At 42.6% G+C, this 20,764-nt stretch overlaps 1 protein-coding gene across 5 annotated transcripts in view; it reads left to right on the forward strand.

Annotated features, from left to right (window-relative positions):
- TLL2 (tolloid like 2) overlaps window positions 1-20,621 on the forward strand; it is an 89,771-nt gene extending 69,150 nt beyond the window's left edge. For all 5 annotated transcript variants that reach the window (XM_027667264.1, XM_027667265.1, XM_027667266.1 and 2 more), the window contains 10 exons: window positions 3,241-3,386; window positions 4,327-4,522; window positions 8,559-8,684; window positions 10,433-10,593; window positions 11,916-12,096; window positions 13,364-13,489; window positions 14,324-14,451; window positions 15,240-15,453; window positions 16,486-16,736; window positions 17,925-20,621. In XM_027667264.1, the coding sequence (XP_027523065.1) occupies window positions 3,241-3,386; window positions 4,327-4,522; window positions 8,559-8,684; window positions 10,433-10,593; window positions 11,916-12,096; window positions 13,364-13,489; window positions 14,324-14,451; window positions 15,240-15,453; window positions 16,486-16,736; window positions 17,925-18,059 (1,664 nt within the window). In that variant the 3' untranslated portion in view covers window positions 18,060-20,621. The remainder of the gene's footprint in view (window positions 1-3,240; window positions 3,387-4,326; window positions 4,523-8,558; window positions 8,685-10,432; window positions 10,594-11,915; window positions 12,097-13,363; window positions 13,490-14,323; window positions 14,452-15,239; window positions 15,454-16,485; window positions 16,737-17,924) is intronic.
- Window positions 20,622-20,764: the final 143 nt, after the last annotated feature.

Raw genomic sequence — 20,764 nt, forward strand, 5'->3', positions numbered from 1 at the left:
TCTTCCAACAAGACCATCACATTTTGGGGGGGCACAACAGGAGAGCAACACAAAGCAAGCTTCTGTACATAGGCTAGGTTCTGTTTACTCTAACCAACCCCTGCAAGCAGCAGTGTGGGGTGTAGCAGGAGTTTTTTTTTCACTGTTTTAGTAGGCAAAGTTCTGTTTGGGACCATACATTTTATATCACTCAATACAGGTTGTCTTGGGGTGGTTTTTTTTTTTCTCAAATGCAAAGATTGTTCTTTTGTTTCTCCCTTGTATGTTTTACTTACAGAAGATTGGAAATTAGCATGTCAGATCTTCTACAGGTCAGGTACTTTAGAAACTTGCACGACACTGGGATGATGAACCACTTCAGAGGAGGAGCAATACTGCCACAGTCACTACAAATCAGTAACATCCCTTTTCCATATATGCTTTTTTTTTTTTTACAATAATGATTCCATTGTTCTGTGGGCAACAGGCATTTTCTTAGAAGTACCAGCATTGTCAGCAGTACTAAGGTTGACTGTACTGCATCATCATCTTTCTTCAGCCACAGGAACAAGTATGATGCTGGAAGCCCAGTGCCCAAGTGTCCAATAAACTCATGAATAATGATACTAACAGAGGGAAGTGAAGCAAACATGGGACTGTTGGGGAAGTGCAAATAAAGCACATGAGGATTTCACAGCAGTAAGGGACTAACAAATCTGTTTCACAGGAGAAATATCTGGTTTCTGCAGGAATTGTTGCCCCAGAGACAGAGGTAGCTTGACTGATTTCTTTTTTTTTCCTTTTTTAATATTTCTTCTGAAAAGCAGCTGTTGCTTGGACCATGTGGTTTGTAACACCCCTTTTATGGTAGTTTCCTGGAATTAGAAGTGATCAAACTAGTGTATATGGCATCACGCTTAATATTGCTAATTGGTATTGGAAGAAAAAAAAATTTACATTGGCTACATTCCAAAGTCACTTTGCAAAGTGACTTTCTTTTCTCTTGATAAATTCCTATGTTTCCTGTTGATTGATAAATGATCCCTAAAGGTTCAGTAAATATAAGCAATACTTGCTTCACTTGACTTTTGAATAGAGCAACTGGAAGTGGAATGTGCATCTAGTGGTCAAACAAACTCCAACTGTTCATATTTTCCTGCCTCTTCAAGACTGGTGTTTTATGTATCCCTTTGCTGAAAGAAGTTTCCCATTGGAAAGGTATGGAATCTATGGCTATGCCTGAGAGCAAGCACAGAGCATGACTGGTGGAAACCAGCTTGTACAACAGAAATAGTGATGGCACATTGCACAGTTCTTTTCTTAACTCAGCCTCCTCTTGTCAGAGCAGCAGGTAGTAAGATTATCTGCATCTCTCTCCATAATTTATTTGCTGAAATAGGAGATTTTCTAAAAATCTTCCTTAATCTCTATTTCCCTCTAAAGCAAGCTCTGGTAATGGCTTGTTTCTTTCCTCCATTGTCAGGTGGCTTGCTCAGCTGTTTTGTGACTTCTGTGCTTAGGCAATAAAGGTAATCTTTATTTCCAGGAGGGTTTGCCCATAAATGTTTCATTTTTTTATCCGTTTTTGTCCAAAATCTTTCTGTGTTGCTGTTAGTTCCTCTTTTTCTTTTGAACTCCTCCCTCACATACTAAAAAAACCAAAGTGGGTTTTAACTCTGCTTCTCTGTCTTCTGCTTTAGTGAGAGTGCATGTAAATGCTCGTGCATCTGAACTTTACTGGAAGCTCTTTGGGTGAGGACTCATTTTTGGATTTGGATTCCTCTGAGTCTTGGACTGAGAGTTTTCAGAAGATGTGAGGAAAGAGGCATAAGCATTGTAGCCACATTGTGGTAGAATTACTTGATGCTAAATGACAGATAACGTAGGGAAAGTGTCCTCTTAGTTCAGTCATTCTGTCCCCTTTCATTCATAAGATTCAAGATGGGAAGATGTTGGCAGTTTTGTCCTACAGCACTGCTGGCAGCCCGAAATTTGGCATCATTATTGCCTTCTCAGGCTCTGTCAGCAGATGTTTTCTCCATTTTGCAGCAGGGCTTTTCCAAGTATAGTTGTCTGAACTACTGTAGTGGATGGAGAAAATATTATTTGTTGGCTGTCAGTTTTATGGCTCTTAAAAAAAAAGGTCAGTTCTCTGCTCTCATAGTCCTCTTTCTGTTAGGTGGGGGAGACAGTTTTTTAAAAGAGTCCCTCAGAGCTTCTCTCAAGCACCACTTGTAGCTCTGAATGTATGAACTCAAACTGCAATCTAAATTGTGCTCTGCAGCTGAATTTTTCAGTGCAACTGTTTGGAGGTGTTTTAACACTGATTCTCTAAGAAAGCCTGTAGCACTGCACTAATAAAACAGTGCTTTTAACTAGGTTACATTAACAGCTTACAATGCAAAACCAAGAGAGTGTTACCCAATGCAAGCAATTTCCAGGACACTATAGGTAGACCCACCTCTGAATTGCTAATACAATGCATTGTGGGGAGAACCCAAGGGTGAGGATGGTTGATGTCTGGCAGTGTCATTGCAGTACCATGTCTCTTATACTTACTGCTGGTGTGTTTTTTTGCTTGACTTTGAATACAACCAAAACATTCATATGTCTTTTGTAGACATGTGTGTCATGCATCATGGGGTAACACAGGTTTTAGCCTGTGATCCTACCTTTATTTCTTATGTAGTCTTGCAGACAATTTTGTTGAACTGTTATTGTCTTTGATGTCTCTACCAGTTTTTTATAAAACTAGATTTTCACTGAATTTTCTATTCTTGGTCTTTAAACTTACTCATTCTCACATTTGACACTGAAACTTAATTTTTCATGCACAGCCGTCAGCCTGATGGTCTGGTGGTGAACAGCTCAACTTGTGCTTGTTAATATTGCCATCGTGTGGCTGGATTAGATTTGCAACTTTTTTTTAATTTTTGGGTTTTGTTGTTGGGTTTTTTTGCCAACTTTTCTTGGTTTATAGAGCTGTTAGCAGGTTTCAAGCAGATATGAAGGCAACCAGGAGTATGAAACACACAAATTCATAAAAATTCTCTGTCCCAGTGAGTTCATCTTCTAAGGACGTTGGCACAGCAAGACAGGAGACACTGTCACTAAGGCAATATGTTAGACTTGTAAAAACCTCCATGACTTGTGGGTTGCCTTTGTATAACAGGTGATATTGATACAGATTTGAATTAGGAGCAGGCTTTACCTATGGAAAAACCTGCAATCTCAGGGTTTTGCTGTTTCTTTTTTATGAAGCTATTTGTGGTGGAGAAATTCACAAAGATGCTGGACAGATCCAGTCTCCCAATTACCCAGATGACTACAGACCTTCCAAAGAATGCATCTGGAAGATCACAGTTTCTGAGGGTTTTCACATAGGAATTACATTCCAAGCCTTTGAGGTGAGAAATGTTATTGTATATTATATTACAGATACTATTTTGCCTCTTTAGGTCCTTTAAAATTAAGAAGAAAGTGGTGTAAATAATAATTTATTTTAAATCTTTTGACTACTTCAGGATGTCATTTATTCTCACCAGAAGTTCGCTCAGAGATTTTGAAGCCAGGTTTTTATGATGAGTTTTCAAAAACTGTTGCTTTAGACAAATATAATTAGAAGGGACTCAAAAGTGTTGATGACATTAAATAAGGACTCATGAGTCCTTAAATTTTCATCCAGTCAAATGAAAGTAAATGGTCCCAATCCAGGCAAAAATCTCTTTTTCATGTCACTGGGACTTGGCAGATTGAAGGATGTGACTCCCCAAAGAAACATCATGTTCCCAGATGGCAAACAGGCTTTGAAGAGCTCACAAAAGGTTTTCTCCTACTGGTTATAGGATGTCTTACACTCTTAGTTAGGTTCCCAGTGGTTTGTCTTTGACAGCTGATGTATATATCACAGACAGGAGTGGACAGGACCTTAGCTGGTGCATAAATCCCATCTATCCCATAGGCTGTTGAAGCCTGGGTACACTTACCATGTTACTTGTAAAGGGCTGATACCACTAGCTCCTAGCTGTGACCCTGCAGCGGTTTCCTAAACCTTTTTGTTTGCAGTTGTTCAGCTCTGTTTCTTACAGCTTCTCATGAAAAAGCAGTTTTTAGAAAGTTAGGGTCTGGGTTTCACTAGAGGATAGCCAGAAAATAGTGGTGGAACTGAGATGTACCTAGGCTTGAATGCAATTCCAACTGCAGGAAAGCTCAGTGGCAGCCATGAGGCAAGTACCTCGTAGCCAGTTGTCTGGGGAGCTGATCTCTGGCCAAAGTCTATCTGGGGAACTAGCCAGGCTTGAAGAACCCATACTAGCAAGGTACAGGTACACACTTTTCCTATTGCAGATTGAATGGCACGATGCATGCTCTTATGACTACCTGGAGATCCGGGATGGCCTCACTGAACACAGCCCACTGATCGGCCACTTCTGTGGCTACGAGAAGCCAGAAGACATCAAATCCAGTTCAAACAAAGTGTGGATGAAGTTTGCATCTGATGCAACCATCAATAAAGCAGGCTTTGCAGCAAATTTCTTTAAAGGTATGTGATCTAGTACCTCTCACAGTCAAAGCTGAGCACGATTCATCCCTTAAACTACTGCCATCCCCAAATGACCAATTATCGTTGTATCTACTTGTAGTTAAGAGCTGTTAGATTTTTCTGTGCAACTGTCAATATCAAATTTATATACAAATTGCTTGATACTGAGGCAGGAACACCTCCTCCCTGATTAGGACAGAAAGAAAGCCTGCTGGGCCAGTATCAGCACAGGCACTAACACCTGGTGTAGCACAGCTGGACGGAATGTCACCTCCATTTAGCCATGCCAGGGGACACTTACATTTTCAAATAAGGTACTAATACTGCACAAAGGGTTTTAAAAACAACTGCATGTTTAAGTTCTATTCCAAAAGAAGCCTCTGGAGAGATGATAAATCTGAATGCAAGTGGAATCCCAGAAAAAAAATCTGAGTGCTTTAAGAGACAAATGTGTTCCTAAACTGAGATTCTCTTCAGGAAGATGTGAATATGAGTAAGATTTTTTTTTTACCTTTTTTTTACTTTTTTTAAGAGCTGGTCCATTACCAGCATCCTGGTGACTTGATAGAGGCAAGAACAGAACATCTAACTGCTTGGGAAAAATATGTGCAGAACTGCTGCAAGGTAGACAGTCATGTTTCTCTTAGGTTCAGTGACAATAGTACAGAAATAATAGCTGCAATGCCAATATTTGGATTGCAAAAGTCCTTTATTTATTTCTGCTTTAACTTTTGTCTTGTGTTAAAGGTGTCATGGTCCATTTAGATTTCTCAATTTTGCAGGAGAATGTACTCTGTGAATTAAAATTTAGTTCATGAGCTCATTAAGAAATACAGCAAACAAACCTGTCAGGGCTCAATCCCCTTTGCTGAGATTAGTCTATCACATGAATTCACTTCTTCACCATTCAAGTAATGAGGTTTCATAATCTATCATGTGTAATTCTTAAGCCATACACTTAAGTGCAGAAAAAAGAAGTAGTTAAATAAAGTTTAATTTACAGAATACATTGTCCTGTACATTTGAGAGATCTGTGACAAAGGGTGATTGCAAATACTGTGATGTTTAATTCCAGTCCCTGAACAACTCTCACAGTGTCTAGACTTCCTTGTTTAAATTTTTCAGGTTCCATAAAGACACAGGGAGTACCTCTTCCTAAAGACATTTTGGCTTTCAGGAGTGAACAGCAAAGGCTGAATGTGGCAGAATGTCTTTCAGGGATTAGCACTACATGGAGACACATCAAGTTATTCCCTAGAATCTGAGATTCTCCTGCAAGTTTGTAGGGGAAGAAAGTTATACACCTGAACCTGGGGTGCTTTCTTTGTGATACAGATAGTGAGAAATAAATTTATTCTTTTTTTATGTAAAAATGTGTAAACATGCACAGTAGTACAATTGCAGACACAGATATTTTCTGTGTAGTTTTTGCTGGCAGACTAGATCTTTCAGTGTCTGCTCAGATGTCACATATTTGAACCAGAAACCGTGTAGCTGTTGGATGGGTAGGTTGTTTGTAAGTCCATGCCGGTAACTTCAGCTGAGGAGCAGAGTGCATTTGCTTGGACCAAGCATCACAGTAGGCATAGCTACACAACTTCTAGCCAGCTAGCACTGTGGGCAGAGTTGATGTCAGTGTGCAAAAGCTGGGTAGACACACCCGGGTAGACACTCCTGTACCTGTGGAGTTTCAAGGTGGGATCTAAAGTCTGCAAACTGTACCTCCATATCAAGAGGGATTGTGACTATCAGACATTTCATGAACAAAGTAAAGAAACAAATTAGATGGCTCTGCAGGCACTCTTCAGACTGCCACCCATATCTGACCAAGCAATAGGTCAGTTTTGCCTTAATGAATTAGGAAATTAATAGATATTCAATTACATGTATTACAACAATGAAAGGAAATAACTAAAAAAAAAACCAGAGTTAAGGATGGCATTGAATGCTATGCTTCATGAGAACATGCAGTGGTAACTTCTAACTTTTCAGAGAAAATGAATCTACAAACAGCTCAGACAGGGTAAGCCTTTGTCACATCCAAGAGGCAATGTCAGGAAGATATGAAGAGCAACTACCTCATATCCACCCCATCAGGTGCATCTCAAGGGAAGGCTCCAGGATTATTCTTTATTACTTAACATCATTTCTGTAACAAATTGTTTGTGTCACTGAAGCCTGTTTTGTATATGGTTGAAGTATTAGTAGTGATGTGGTTATCTGACACGCACATTGTTGTGCCTTTCTTCTTCATGGCAAATATCAGAGGAAAAACAACACTGTAAAATATACCTGCCCATATCCAGGACATGTCCTTCCCAGGGTAAAGACTGATCACAGGGGTTTTTGATGATCATAGGAATTTCAGCCACTCTTTTTTCTCAACCAAGTAATTTAACAGCCAGATTAGAACTATTGAACCTATACCTAAGAAAAGAGCAGCAAAGAAATACTCTACTTTCTTCATAGTGAACCCACAAACAAAAACCAGAAAATAAAGTCTGTTTGCACTGGAACTGTTGCGGTGGGGGTTCCCGATTTCAGGAAGGCTTTGCAGGAAGACAGTGTTATCAATAGAAGAAAATAGAATATTTCAGCTGCAAGGGACCTACAGTGATAATATAGTCAACATCTAATCTGTTTCATCTACACAGCACTAAGAGTTACGGGAACATTATATAGGGTGTAAGTGTCGAGGTGTTGGCAGTGGGGTCTGCAGGGGCTGCCCCGTGCCAGACAGATGGTTCAGCTGGCTCTGCAGCAGACCCAGTGCAGGACAAGTCTGAGCCCATCAGCTGGCCTGGTGGCACCTCTGTGAAAACATGTTTAAGATAGGTTAAAAATGACAGGGAGAGAGAGGAGGAGGGAACAAAAAATGTAAAACAGCAGAGGTAAGTCCAAGGTCACAGGAAGAGAAGGTAGGGGTGCTTCGTGGCAGAGCAAATGTTCCCTGCTCGTGGAGAACCCATGCTGGAGCAGGAGGGAAGTATGAGAAGGAAGGAGAAGCAGAGTTGTGCATGAAGTGTGGCTTCCCATCTCCTCCTGCCTTTGCATGCTCATGGCTTTTCTGAAGGGACTAAGTTGTGGTGATATAAAACAGGAGGAGAGGAGCCTGGAGTGAAGTTGAGCCAGAAAAGGGGAGCAGAAAGCCGTTTTCCATAAGTATTTTAGTATATTTGTTTTCAGCTTCTGTATCCCAATACCAAAACCAGTACTCAAATATTTATATTAATTGTCAATAAATGAAATTACGTTCCCCAAAGTTGAGTCTGTTTGGCCCACAACAGTAACTGGTGGGTAATTTTCCTGTCTCAACCCAGGAGCTTTCTTGCTCCTATTCTTCCTGTTTTCTCCCTTGTTCCACTGGAGTGGGAGGGGGTGGGGAGTGAACCAGCAGCTGGGTGGGAGTTTGGCTGCTAGCTGAGGCCAACCTACCCCATGTTAATAAAATCATCTATTAGGGCATGCATGTGGAATCAGAAGTCAGGATGAAAAGCCAGTACATCTGGCTATCTGTATATTAAAATGTCAGTTCAAGTTGTTGAGATGTGATTGAAGAGCCTGACTTCAAAGCCCAGGGTAGCAAGACATCATGTGTCTATAAAAAGGCAGAACTACTTGCATGTCCTCCCAGCTCCTCTGCTACACCCTGTTCCGTGGGGTACGACCTCCCTCAGCTCCATTACTGTGGGCACCATAATAGGCTGGTTTCTGTCACTCAAGAGCATAAGGAACTTAAACCAAACAGAACAAAGAAATAGGCAAATGAGAACAAAAGGCAGTCAAGTCTTTACAGGAGCCTCTGTTTCTCTGCTCCTGTCTAGAAAAAGCACTAGTGGGTACCAACAGCAATTGTAGTCCTTTATGGTTTCATGTTTAGGAGTGCTTTAGCATTTGTGAGGTTTGCTGCAGTGCCCACTCCATGGGCTCAGATGAGCAGCTGTTGCTCTGTTCCTTCAGTACAGAAGGGTTGCATGAGGAATATGAAGTTTGGATGGTCAAGAAAGTGTGACTTGTTCTGGTTTTCTCCTGACAGAGATGGATGAATGTTCTCTGCCGGACAATGGTGGTTGTGAGCAGCACTGTGAGAACACACTGGGCAGTTACAAATGTACCTGTGAGCCTGGCTATGAGTTGACAGCTGATAAAAAGAGCTGTGAAGGTAAGTAACTTACAGATTGAGGCATCTGTTTATAGGATGGGTACTATGGCTAATAATGAAATTTAACAGTTTTTGGAGATGATTTTCCTTGCCTCTACATCCTCTTTGTTTCAGTTTATTTTCCGCCACCTGAAAAATTTCTTTTTGTCAACATCTTCCATTGAAAAACAAGTTTTGGTTAAAAACCTGAAAATACTCTGATTCTCTACTGCTAAACATCCCTAAAACCAGTTGTCCTTCATGGCCAGAGATTGCTGTTCAGACCAGATCTCCCACAGTACAGCACAAGGGAGTGTAGGCATTACAACCTAACCATTGAATGGCCTAAAAGTATATAAATCTAAAGCTGATTTTTCTTTTCTGAAAAAAATTTACTTTATATAATAAAATACGAATGTTTTGTCTGCATGCAAAACAGATATTCTCTATACTGAGGAGTAAATTCCCCTGCTCTGTTATGGAAGAAAAAGCCCCACACCTTCAATAGAAACTGTTTGTGTCAGCTTTCTATTTATACTGTTAATCTCATGCAACAAGTGTTTGCTCCTGCCAACAATACAGCTGTTGATGTGCTGAAAATCCATCCATTGTTCTTGTCTCATAGCTCTGCCTGTCAGCTGAGACATGAAGGGAACTCCACACCCTGTGAGTGGTGCTCTCAAAGTCATCCAGGTTGCCCTGACTTCTCCTTTTGTCAAACTGCCTGGGGAAGAGTGCTGTTGACTTGGTGAGGGCAGAGTTAGGTGTGTGCAAAAGGCTTTTGTCTTTTTTTTTTTTTTTAATAATTCCTTGCAATTTTGAGCAAACCAGTATGATGTGGTCAAGGCACTATAACTAGGGCAAACCACTATAACTTAGCAAGCGTTTTTTGAACTTCACTCTTAACCTCCTGTTTTAAACTTCATTTGTGGGATAGTCTTTAAAAATGTAGCAATATACAACAGAGTAAATTGCTTTTGTTTCTTCAGATATGCTTGCTACACTATTTATATTGAAGCTGCTCCCTTGGGTTAGTTCTCTTAATGCAAAATGGTGCTGGGAACAAGACACAGAAAGCTTTTGTCCCTGTGGGTTCTGAGGATGTGGCCATATCTCATTACTCTCAAGAAACAGCAAGAAAAAACAGGATAAAAAATGCTTCATTGCAAATAGAATTTTGCAGCAAAAGAGCAAATTGAGGTTGACTCCTTTGAGGTAAAAGCCCTGCCTCCCAAAAGAGGATGAACCTGAGATGTCCTAAATTTTTAAAGGAAATGGGATAATAAAGCTAAGTCTTTGACTTTGTAATTTATTTTCCCTAGAGAAGAAGCAGTCCACGTATAATAAGCCTCTGAAGAATTGACAGTGTCTTCCCTAGGATTCTGTTATCTTATAATTGTTCCGTTACTGATCAACTTGAAATAGTAAGGTTTGTAGCACTGAGTGTAGGTGAATTTACTGAACTGGCCTTTAAAACTGTGTTGTGCATGTCAAGTCAACTGATTCACAGTAAGCCCAAGAAGAGAGATTAAAGAGGAGATCAGTCTTATGTGGTGGCTCTCAGGGACATAGCCTAATTCTATATTTCACTGGCTAGGTGAGGTTTCTGTCTTCTTCACAGTTGCCAGCATTTTAAACCTGTTCTGGAGGCTGGGATTTGAAATGTACCACCAACCCGGATCTGATTCATCTCCTAGTGAACACTGTGGCCCAATCTGTGTGTCTGAACAGAACCAAGTAAACCTTGTGTTCATTTATTGCCTCTCCAGCTGCCTGTGGGGGCTTCATCACCAAGCTCAATGGGACCATTACTAGCCCTGGATGGCCCAAGGAATACCCTACTAACAAAAACTGCGTCTGGCAGGTGGTAGCTCCAGCCCAGTACCGGATCTCTCTGCAGTTCGAAGTGTTTGATCTGGAAGGCAATGATGTACGTAACCAGTCCCTGCATCTCAGAGGTGGGACTATTGGCTATACTCAGAACTGGATAAATCCTTGGGGTACAAGGAAGAGGAGGCTCTGTCTTACTGGTAGAGTAAGGCAGAATGACACAAATAGCAGTGATTGTTCTCCTTGAAGTCTGAATCAGCTTTCTCTATAGAGTGGAAGGATTAAAGCTGTTCTATTATAAATACGTGTAATGGTTTAACCCCATCTGGCAACTAAACACCACGCAACTGCTCACTCACTTCCCCCCAGTGGAATGGGGGAAGAATTGGAAGGGTAAAAGTGAGAAAAGCTCATGGGTTGAGATAAACAATTTAACAGATGAAGCAAAAACCACACAAGCAAGCAAAGAAAAACACTACTTCCAATGGGCAGGCGGGTGTTCAGCCATCCCCAGCAAAACAAGGCTCCATCACACGTAATGGTTACTTGGGAAGACAAACACCGTCACTCTGAATGTTCCCCCTTCCTCCTTCTTCCCCCCACTTTATATACTGAGCATGATGTCATATGGTCTGGAATATCCCTTTGGTCAGTTAGGATCAGCTGTCCTGACTGTATCCCTTCCCAACTCCTTGCACACTCCCAGCCTCCTTGCTGGTGGAATGGTATGAGAAGCAGAAAAGGCCTTGACTTGGAAGTGCTGCTCAGAAATAACAAAAACATCTTTATATTATCAACCCTGTTTTCAGCACAAATCCAAAACACATCCTCATACTAGCCATTGTGAAGAAAATTAAATCTACCCCAGCCAAAACCAGCACAATGGACTTCTTTTCTCTACCAGTTTTGCATAATTGTAGGTATTTTCCAGCCCTAATGTACCATCCCCCACTTCCCCAGTACTGCCTTTGCAGGAAAATAATTGGAAATGAACAATAAAGTAGAGTTCTTCAAGGATAAATGAAATAACCAGTAAAAGAGGCTGTTCTCTGTCCTGCCAAGGGCAGGGTGGAGTTGAACAAAGCATTCAGGTCTCATTTTCTGCACTGTAAATGGGAGCAGTGGCACTTCCTTAATTCATTGGGCTGCTGAAGTTCATTCAACACTGTCAGGCTCTTGGATAAGCTAAATTATTTTAGCTAAATTAAATGGAACCATTGCTGTTCTGATAAACACAACTATGCTTTAAAATCAGAGCAACAAGGGAAGGGATGAGAAAACTGACAAAGGAGATTTTGGGGAAGTTAGGAGTGTGTTTGAGTACAAGACTGTTTCTGTTCCTTCTCAGTGAAGCCTCTGTCCCCTTCCTCTGAAATTCTCTGTTCCAAGTCCACAGAGCTGAGAAATCTTCTCTCTTGTCAGGTCTGTAAATATGACTATGTTGAGGTTCGTAGTGAGCTGGCTTCTGACTCCAAGCTACATGGCAGATTCTGTGGCTCAGAGAAGCCCGAAGTAATCACATCCTATGGCAACAACATGAGACTGGAGTTCAAATCAGACAACACGGTCTCCAAGAAAGGCTTTAAAGTTCACTACTTCTCTGGTAGGTGGCTGTATCCTTTCACTTGCTTAGCTGTGTCTTCTGACCAAACCTCTTGGTTTTGATGAATTTTCTTCAACCTCCTGTTAGATCAGGCAGAACCTGACATGGTTACATTTAAAAGTATGGTTGCTCTGTGCTGTGTCACCTTCATCTTGGTTTCTCAGTGCAGTGTATGGTCCAGTTTCATAGTGTAGTGTCAGCAAGATGCATGGATTGCATCGATGCCTCCAGTCTTTCCACAGCAGGAAACAATGGGGAACCCAATTCTAGAAGTTATCTCTGTCCCTAGAGTCATTAAAGGAAAGCTTTTTCCTATGAAACTAGAAGATTTAGAAAATTTCCAGTAATGTTCTGTACAGCAATTATTCCCATCAAAGCAGTGTGTGCTAGTGGAAGTTCCTCATCCTCTGTTCTGAATACTTTGTGTCAGTGATGGACCTTGCTGGCAGGCAGTTCTGGAGGTTAATTGTATGTCATTTGGAAGTAGAAATTCAATTTCATGCTGTCTTTTCAGCAGAGACCAAAGAGTATTAATGATTTTTGCGGAGGATGATCAGGCAAAACAGCCTTGAATTAAGACAGGTGCAGAGTAGAATCAGGGCTAGGGGTTTGACTTATTAAATCTAACAGGAGGAATGATGAGGTCGGTATGTTTCATCTGGTAGTATGTTTGGGAGTGAGAAGACAGATGGGGTTAATGAGATCTAGGGAGGGCATTGTCCCAAGAAAAAATGGAGATAAACTGCTCATAATTTAAGTTGAACTGGAAACTACGAGCAGATCCTATGCTCAGAACAGTGAGATTGAGGACTATAGAGTCCTGAACATCCACTGGGGCATATTTCAGCTTCAGAGGGCAGCTCATACCTTAGATCTTCTTCCTATCTGGCTGTTCGTGCTTTCAGACAGAGCTATTTAAAAATAAAGGCTTATCAGGGCACAAAGGAACTTGAAAATATAAAGGCTGGCCAGTAGATTTTTGCCTAAGCTAGTGAATTTATGTGATACTTTCCCTGGACTCTATTTTAAAAGTATGAGGGACTGCTTCTTTTAGACAGAAGTCTTTAACTATTAAACTGACATTATAAAATAAAATACATTTGCGATGTATTTTATTAAATGATAGACAATTGAAGAGAATAGTATCTGGGCTAAAAAGCTGACTGGACTAATGCTATCTGCCATCCTGGGTGTGAGGTTCCCAGTTGATGACTGTGGTAGTCTGTCTCACTGTCAACTCAGTGTTTGTTGTTTTGATCCTGCCCAGACAAGGATGAATGCTCCAAAGACAATGGTGGTTGCCAGCACGAATGTATCAACACCTTTGGGAGTTATACATGCCAGTGCAGAAATGGCTTCATGCTGCATGAAAATGGCCATGACTGTAAAGAAGGTAAGGTCCCCACTTCCTGCTCTCAGAAAAGCCAAGGTACTTCAAACATGGCTTGATTCAGGGTCCTTTCTGCCCTGTGTTAGCAGGAAGTTTGTACAATGTACTAGACTGGGGCACCAAAAAAGCCCCAACTAGCTGAAAAACTGCCCAAGAAAAAGGGGTAGGGGGCTGACCCATTCCTTAGTCTTGCCCTCTGTATCACCGTAGGGGAGACAGGGTGGGAATAAGAAGTTGGGCTAGCAAAAGGAGCAGTTGTGGGACATCACCATTAGACTGGTCACTGCTGCTTCATTTAATTATTGTGTTTGAGTCAGAAGAAAAAGGATGGGCTGATCTAACCATTTGCTGATGCCAAAATTACCTTTCTTCCTGCACCACTACCCCTGCTCTGTGCTGCCATGGCCCTTCTGTGTATTGTCTCCAGTCCTTGTCTGATCTCTCTATGAGCTGATTCAGCTTTCCAAGTTGGCAAAACAGTGTGAGGCTGAGATAGCACCAGAGTCAACACAGTGGAGGGGATGACATCATCGCCCTGGGAGCAGGGCAGATGAGATGGAGGAGCAGGAGAATAATTAGGGAGTGAGGATGTAAATGAGGTCAATGAGGCCCAGGGGAATGAGATGGTCCATTTCACCAGCTGCCAGGTTAGCTCAAAAAAGTATAGGACAAACCCACCAGAACTATGCAGTAATACTATAAGGTCTTGTTTGTTGACTGAAGCCTTCCCTATCTCTGCCCTGTTGAGGGGTCTCAGTGGGCAGAGAGGAGCATGTAGGACAGTAGAGGGTTCCCACGTGAGACTTGCCTCAATGTGCTCTCTCTCTCTCTTTCAAGCTGGTTGTGAGCACAAGCTGAGTGGTGCGGAGGGAATGATGAGCAGTCCCAACTGGCCTGACAAGTACCCCAGCCGGAAAGAGTGCACCTGGGACATCTCTGCAACACCTGGCCACCGAGTGAAAGTGGTGAGTAACCAGAGAGTGGGACTGTGAGTGGAGAAGCAGGCTGGGTTGTGAGGAGCTCAAGTGACTTCCCACCACCACTGTGTGAGCAGGAGGTTGATGCCTACAGGTCCTGTCTGGGGCTCTTGGAGGAGAGTGTTGTGGGAGGCTGCCCTGGCTTGCAAAAGGGCAGAAGATCTCAAGAGAGACACCAGGAGGGGAGAGGCAGCTTAGAGGATACTCCAGCAGATGACAACTGTGGAGTATTGCCCTCCATTTACAGGCAATAACATGCCCTCCCACTCCTACCTCTCCTTGTGAACCACTTTGTTGGGATGGTATGTAAATAAGGTAGTGGCTGAGCTGGTCCCCAGCCCCTCTGAGGAGCGGGCATCAGGGCCATTTTACAACATGGCCTTATGGAAATAACAGGACATGCCCAAATCTGTGCAGATGGTCCAGGCACTGGGGGAAATAATCCCTGTGCTCAGTGGAAGTAATATTGAAGAACAGCCCATTTGGTGTGCTGGGCAGGGTTCCCAGTGGAAAAAAATAAATGCTTATAAGGCTTGCAGTTGATAACTTGTCATGCACCTATGTGAGGCAGCAAAGCTAAGGCAACATGGCACAATGGTATGGAATTCTGAGCTCTGCCACCCTGAGATCATTCTTGTCTGAAAGCACACTGTTCTGTGGGAGGAGTGGGACAGATGCACTGTTTGATCTGTTTCTCACTTGGCATTTCATCCTCTGCTAAATCGCATACTCAGATTTACAGATGTCTGTCTTAATTCTCCATATTCTTGCTGTAGACCTTCAATGAATTTGAGATTGAACAGCACCAAGAGTGTGCCTATGACCACTTAGAAATGTATGATGGACCTAACAGCAAGTCACCTATCCTTGGCCGCTTCTGTGGCAGCAAGAAACCAGACCCTGTAGTGGCTTCTACCAACAAGATGTTCCTCAGGTTTTATTCTGATGCTTCTGTGCAAAGGAGAGGTTTCCAGGCAAAGCACAGCACAGGTAAGCTGGTTGTCTGCCAATACTGCAGTGCCATAAGATATCATCAAGTCTCACTGCATTTTTTTACTAGGCAAAACCAAACACACTTTTCTCCCAAATAGGCTTAGCCCAAACTTTAACTGGTTGTATATTCAGTTCCCAGACCATTGCTGCCACAATACCAAAATACCAGTTTCCACAACAACTCAGAGGTCTCCTGGTATTGGACATTCCTGCTCATGCTCTTTTGTTTAAATTGGAGGTGTTTGATTCAGCAACAATCCCTTCTGTTCCACATCACCCATCGGAAAAGGGGGTGGTGCAGTTTAGTCCACCTACTGGCCCACACACAAAACAGGCCCACATTAGATTGATTATGGTAGAAGCAGAGCTGTGCTGTGGACACACAGCTTGATCCTCTTATCTGTGGCAGCCCAGAGGTGGGCGTGTTGTACCAACATTCACTTCTTTGAAATCCCTGCCACTGTAAACAGGTGAAACGTGCTCTGAGTGGCAGTGCATGAGAGACTGGTGAAGAGGCATCTTCCTCATTGGCTGCAGAAAACTCTTTGTTAAAGTATACCCCTTCTGCACAAACACAGGGCTACTTTTGTGTATTGTGTGGGCAGAAAAGGATTGTTTTGCTCCCCAGTTTTTTGATGCGCTTCAACTTCCTGCTGACAAAATACTTGGGGTCAGAATTTCAGCTACAGGACAAGTGCAAAGAACAAAGCAGTTGCTTTCTAAAACAATACATTTTCCCAGAATATAATGTGTCAAGAACCCCATCCTGCCAGTTTAAACTGGTCACCTCTTTCCATGCGTGTTCTGTACCAAAAGAACCAAGCTCCTTTTAGCTTTGTGGGTCTATGGATTCATGGGTGACTGGAGAATTCACTGTTTTATGGTAGTTTGGTGCAGTGTTTAATTACCTTCCCTACTGTACTTCAAGCTGGAGGTCTTCTCTGCTCATGACCGGCCCAAAAGTGGGATGAGTTTTTCTTATGAGGTAAGGCCTTTGAGAGACTGTTTTGTGCCCTTTTCTTCCTTCAGAGTGTGGTGGGCTCTTAAAGGCTGAAGTACGAACTAAGGAGCTATATTCCCATGCTCAGTTTGGGGACAACAACTACCCAGGTCAAGCCGACTGTGAATGGGTGATTGTAGCTGAAGATGGTTATGGGGTGGAGCTAATATTCCAGATATTCGAGATTGAGGAGGAGGCTGACTGTGGGTACGACTACATGGAGATTTATGATGGTTACGACAGCACTGCACCCCGTCTGGGACGCTTCTGTGGCTCAGGGGTAAGCCATGATGGTGGTGATTTCTTAGGGATCACTGGGGGTGGCAAAGAAAAATACTGTCATACGATTTCTGGAGAGGGGCAGCTGTCACAAACTGGTAATGAGAATGCTTTTTGACTGGGTTTTGCTTCTTCCCCTTTGGCTGGAGATCACAGCCATTTTATCTGATGCACAGAGTTGGCTGGAAAATGGTACTGACGGACGGTCCCTTTTTAGCCCAGGGCCATGTACAGCAGCACAAGACTGCTGCACTGCTGTGCCCCAGCTCTGCCAAAAAAGTGATGTGTAAATGTGAGAAACAGCTTCCAAAGGGCAGTTTCATTCTCAGTCACTTGCTGCCTGAAGCCAGGTTACGTTGTGGCCATGCTATGCCAAGGGCGAACAGCGGAGGGACTTACAGAGCTGCTTGTTGACTCTAGAATGGCATTGCTGTCTCCTAAACTGTTACCTGCAACCCCATTAACAGGAGTGACTCTAGCATGAGTGATGGTGTGTGGTTTTTAAAATCAGAGGGTCTGTGTTTGATTTCTCTAGGACTTCAGGAATGAAATGGAGAAGGTTCTTATTGAATTTAAAGAGAGACAGTCAGGGAGTAGGTATGGAAGAAGTCCTCACAAACTGGGGAAATGGTCTGGAATATAAACAAAGGCATAGCAGCTGAGTTTGAAAAAGTTCAGGGCAGCAGAGTAGTAATGTACCTACCTGCACACTGACAAATGAAGAATGGCTGGGAAAGTGTTGGTCCTGCAGAGAAGCACAGGGACATTGTAGCAGCTCACAACAGTGTGGGAGATAACCAGAGTTGTCATGAAATATAAGTACCTAAGTTGTTTTGCTGCTAATGAACCCTGGGAGAGCCTCAGCTGCCAAACAGGGTCCAGTTTGTATTGTGTCATTTCCTGAAAAGATAATGGCAAATTAGAGTAAACCTGAAAACTGGAACAAGAATATCCAGAAAGTCCTGTGAAAAAAATAATTGGAAGAACTGGGATTGTAGATTGGACTGGCATCAGTCAAGGAAAATATGCATAGGAAGGCAGATCAGGGCAGGAGGTACTGAGCGCTCAGTCTTCACAATTACTGGCCAATCCATGTTCACTGTGAGCTTAAACTCTATCATCATAGTGCAGACAGTTATTTAGTCTGTAGACTTGACCACTATGTACTGTCTTCTTTCCTTTTCTGCAGCCTCTGGAAGAAATCTACTCTGCAGGGGATTCCATCATGATTCGATTCCACACAGATGACACCATCAACAAGAAAGGCTTTCATGCCCGATACATAAGTACCAAATTTCAGGATGCATTGCACATGAGAAAGTAGTTTGACTGCTCCTCACAGACATTCCCCATATGAAGATTGAGACATTTAACTGTGATCTTTGTCCTTTTTTTTTTAAAGCTTCTGTGCACCTGGCCAAAAGCAGTGTACAGTATTTTCTGTAACTAAAACTAAATCCAGTCTCAAAGGTTTGCCTCTGCAACTATTAGCATGACCCTTTCTTGTTAACATACCCAGGACCAAAAAATTGTCTTCTAATCATACCTACCAGGGCATAAACATTGTATTTTGCACAACTTGCCATGAGGCTGAGTAAGACTGAACTTGAATTGAGAAAAGCCTTCGTCTCTTGCATATCTTGTTTCTAGGTGATAATTCCCAAGCACCCACATGAGCTGTCTGAACATATTTTCTGGTGCAGGTGATGTGGACAGATACCCAGTAGGATTTCTTCAAAGGACTTTTTGAGCCACCCACTTTCCCCTACCAGCCCAAAATACTCTGTGCAATAAGAGAACAACCCGATGGCTGGACATCCATCACTCCTTCTGTCCCTTCTATTTATTGTCTTGCTTATTGTTGAGTGGAGAGCAAGGCGGGGGACAGGGACAGTCTTTTTAGGGCTGCTAGCTACTTGGATCCCAGTAAATGAGACAGGCCCAGTGTCTGATTAGTGGTAATTGTCATGATGTACATTGAATGGAGATACTTCGGTCGATGCAGTGCCCAAGGGAAAGGTGGTGGCTGATATGGCAATGCTGTGGTGGAATGCAAAACATGACTCTGTGATGGTGGCAAAGCTTAGTAACAGGAACGCTGAGAGTATGCTCCAGTTACACCACCAGGGAAGGCAGCTCAGAGAGCTGTGGCAGCAGTCCAGGCCTTATCTTAAATAAGGGATCTCTCTCCTCCTCACTCCACCCACGCCTGCTTTCTCAGCCTTCTTTTCACTGCTTCCTTTGCTTACTACCATTTCCCTGTGAACCCTTCCTTTTCACGGCTGAGCTGCTCTCCCCAGGGCTGCCCACCAACACGTAGGAGTGCTCTGCAACATCAGCTAGCTGGAGCATGTCACTGAAGGGAATGCTGGGGCAGAGGGAGCCTGCGTGTCCTAGAGGCAGAGGGACACAGGCCATGCTACGGGTCAGCTCTGGTGAGCTGTGGGAACCTGTCAAACATATGCAACCTGCAGGCATGGGACTAGGAACAGAAGAGCTCTTCTGGTTTCTGCTTCCTCCTCGTTCCTCACCGGTGCATGGCCCAGTCTCTTAATTTCATGGCAAGGGTGCAAGTGAGATGGTGACTTAGAGCACTTTGGGTTATAAGGTTCAGACATGCTCTTGTTTGCTCATGGAAGCTACTACAGGCTTGAAGAATTAACACTTCTTTGGGAAAAAAGTAGGGAAAACTGCGCTTTTGGGGGAACCACCGTAATTGAACTATTGATATGGGAGTTAAAAAAAGACTTTATTTTGAATGTTTCATTAAGGCACTCATGGGCAATTATGAGCTAAAAGCTGAGGTGTGTTAGCTTTAATAAAGTATTTATAATCCAAGGATTACTATGTTTACATAACCAATGTGCTGTCAGGCTCCGAGATGACACCTCCTCTCTGGTGTACGGCTGTGGAGAAGTATGGGGCCAACGCCACTGTCAGGCACAAATGACATTCCTGGAGATTAGGGCATTTTCAGATGGATAATAAATAGACCCAGCCCTCTCCAGAAATCCTTGAACAGGATATGGTCCAAGTATTGTGAATACTGGGAGAAGCAAATGCATGAAAATATTTTCTTGCTTAGAACAAGAAAAGTAAAGTAATTTATACACACACACGGAAGATTATATGTATATAAAATGTGCATGTAGAAGACCAGTAGTCAAAGCCTTAATAAATGTAAAGTGAACAATACTGTACCACTGACTATAGCTTTATTGCAGGCTGTATAAAATCACGTTATCTCTGTTTTGGTTTTGGTTTTTTGTTTGTGTTTTGGGGTTTTTTTAGCTCTGCTTTGTTTCTTTTTTTCAAATTTTGAGGCTTTCTTACAGGCAAGACCTCTGATCTCAAGCTGTTTGACCATGCAGGTCTGGGGAAGTGAGCACTGCTAGACGAGGTGTGTGTTTGTCCTTCTTTTCCTTGCTCCAGTTCAAGCAAAATTACAATGAAATTGTAATGGAAATGGTCTGGAAATAAAATGTGACATCAGTGCCTCTGAAACAGAAGCAAAGTTTCAGGTGGCAAGCAGCAGTTCAAGTTTCCTGACCCCGTAGTGGCAGCAATGGCTCTAGGGAAAAGTGACTGTAGCAGCTGTAGACGTGTACTTTAACATCTCTGTTCATTGTTCTGGTAATTTCCCATCCACCCCAGACTGGTTTGTTTCAGATGCTTGCAATGTGGTTTGACAGATGTACTAGACTCATTAGCATTCATCCAGGTGTCTCTTGTGACAGTGTGCTCGCAACTGTTGTACTGTGCATTTCAACCAATGATCTATGTAGAATATTTCTGCTGTACTGACTGGACCTAGCAGTCGATAATTCTAAACGTGTGAAATTTTCTTAAGGAAAAAAAAAATGTCAGACCCTCTGATGTGTGTGTATGTATTCTGGTCTTTGTGTGGTTTTTACATTTCACTAACTAAAATAATTTTTTAGAGGGGAAGGAGAGGAGGGTGTGGGGGCAATCATAAATGTACCTGTGCCCAGAACAAGTGAGTGAGTCTCTGTATTCATTAAAGACTGT

Source organism: Corapipo altera, unplaced genomic scaffold (assembly GCF_003945725.1).
Source record: "Corapipo altera isolate COAL_440 unplaced genomic scaffold, ASM394572v1 327, whole genome shotgun sequence".
Taxonomy (NCBI): Eukaryota; Metazoa; Chordata; class Aves; order Passeriformes; family Pipridae; genus Corapipo; species Corapipo altera.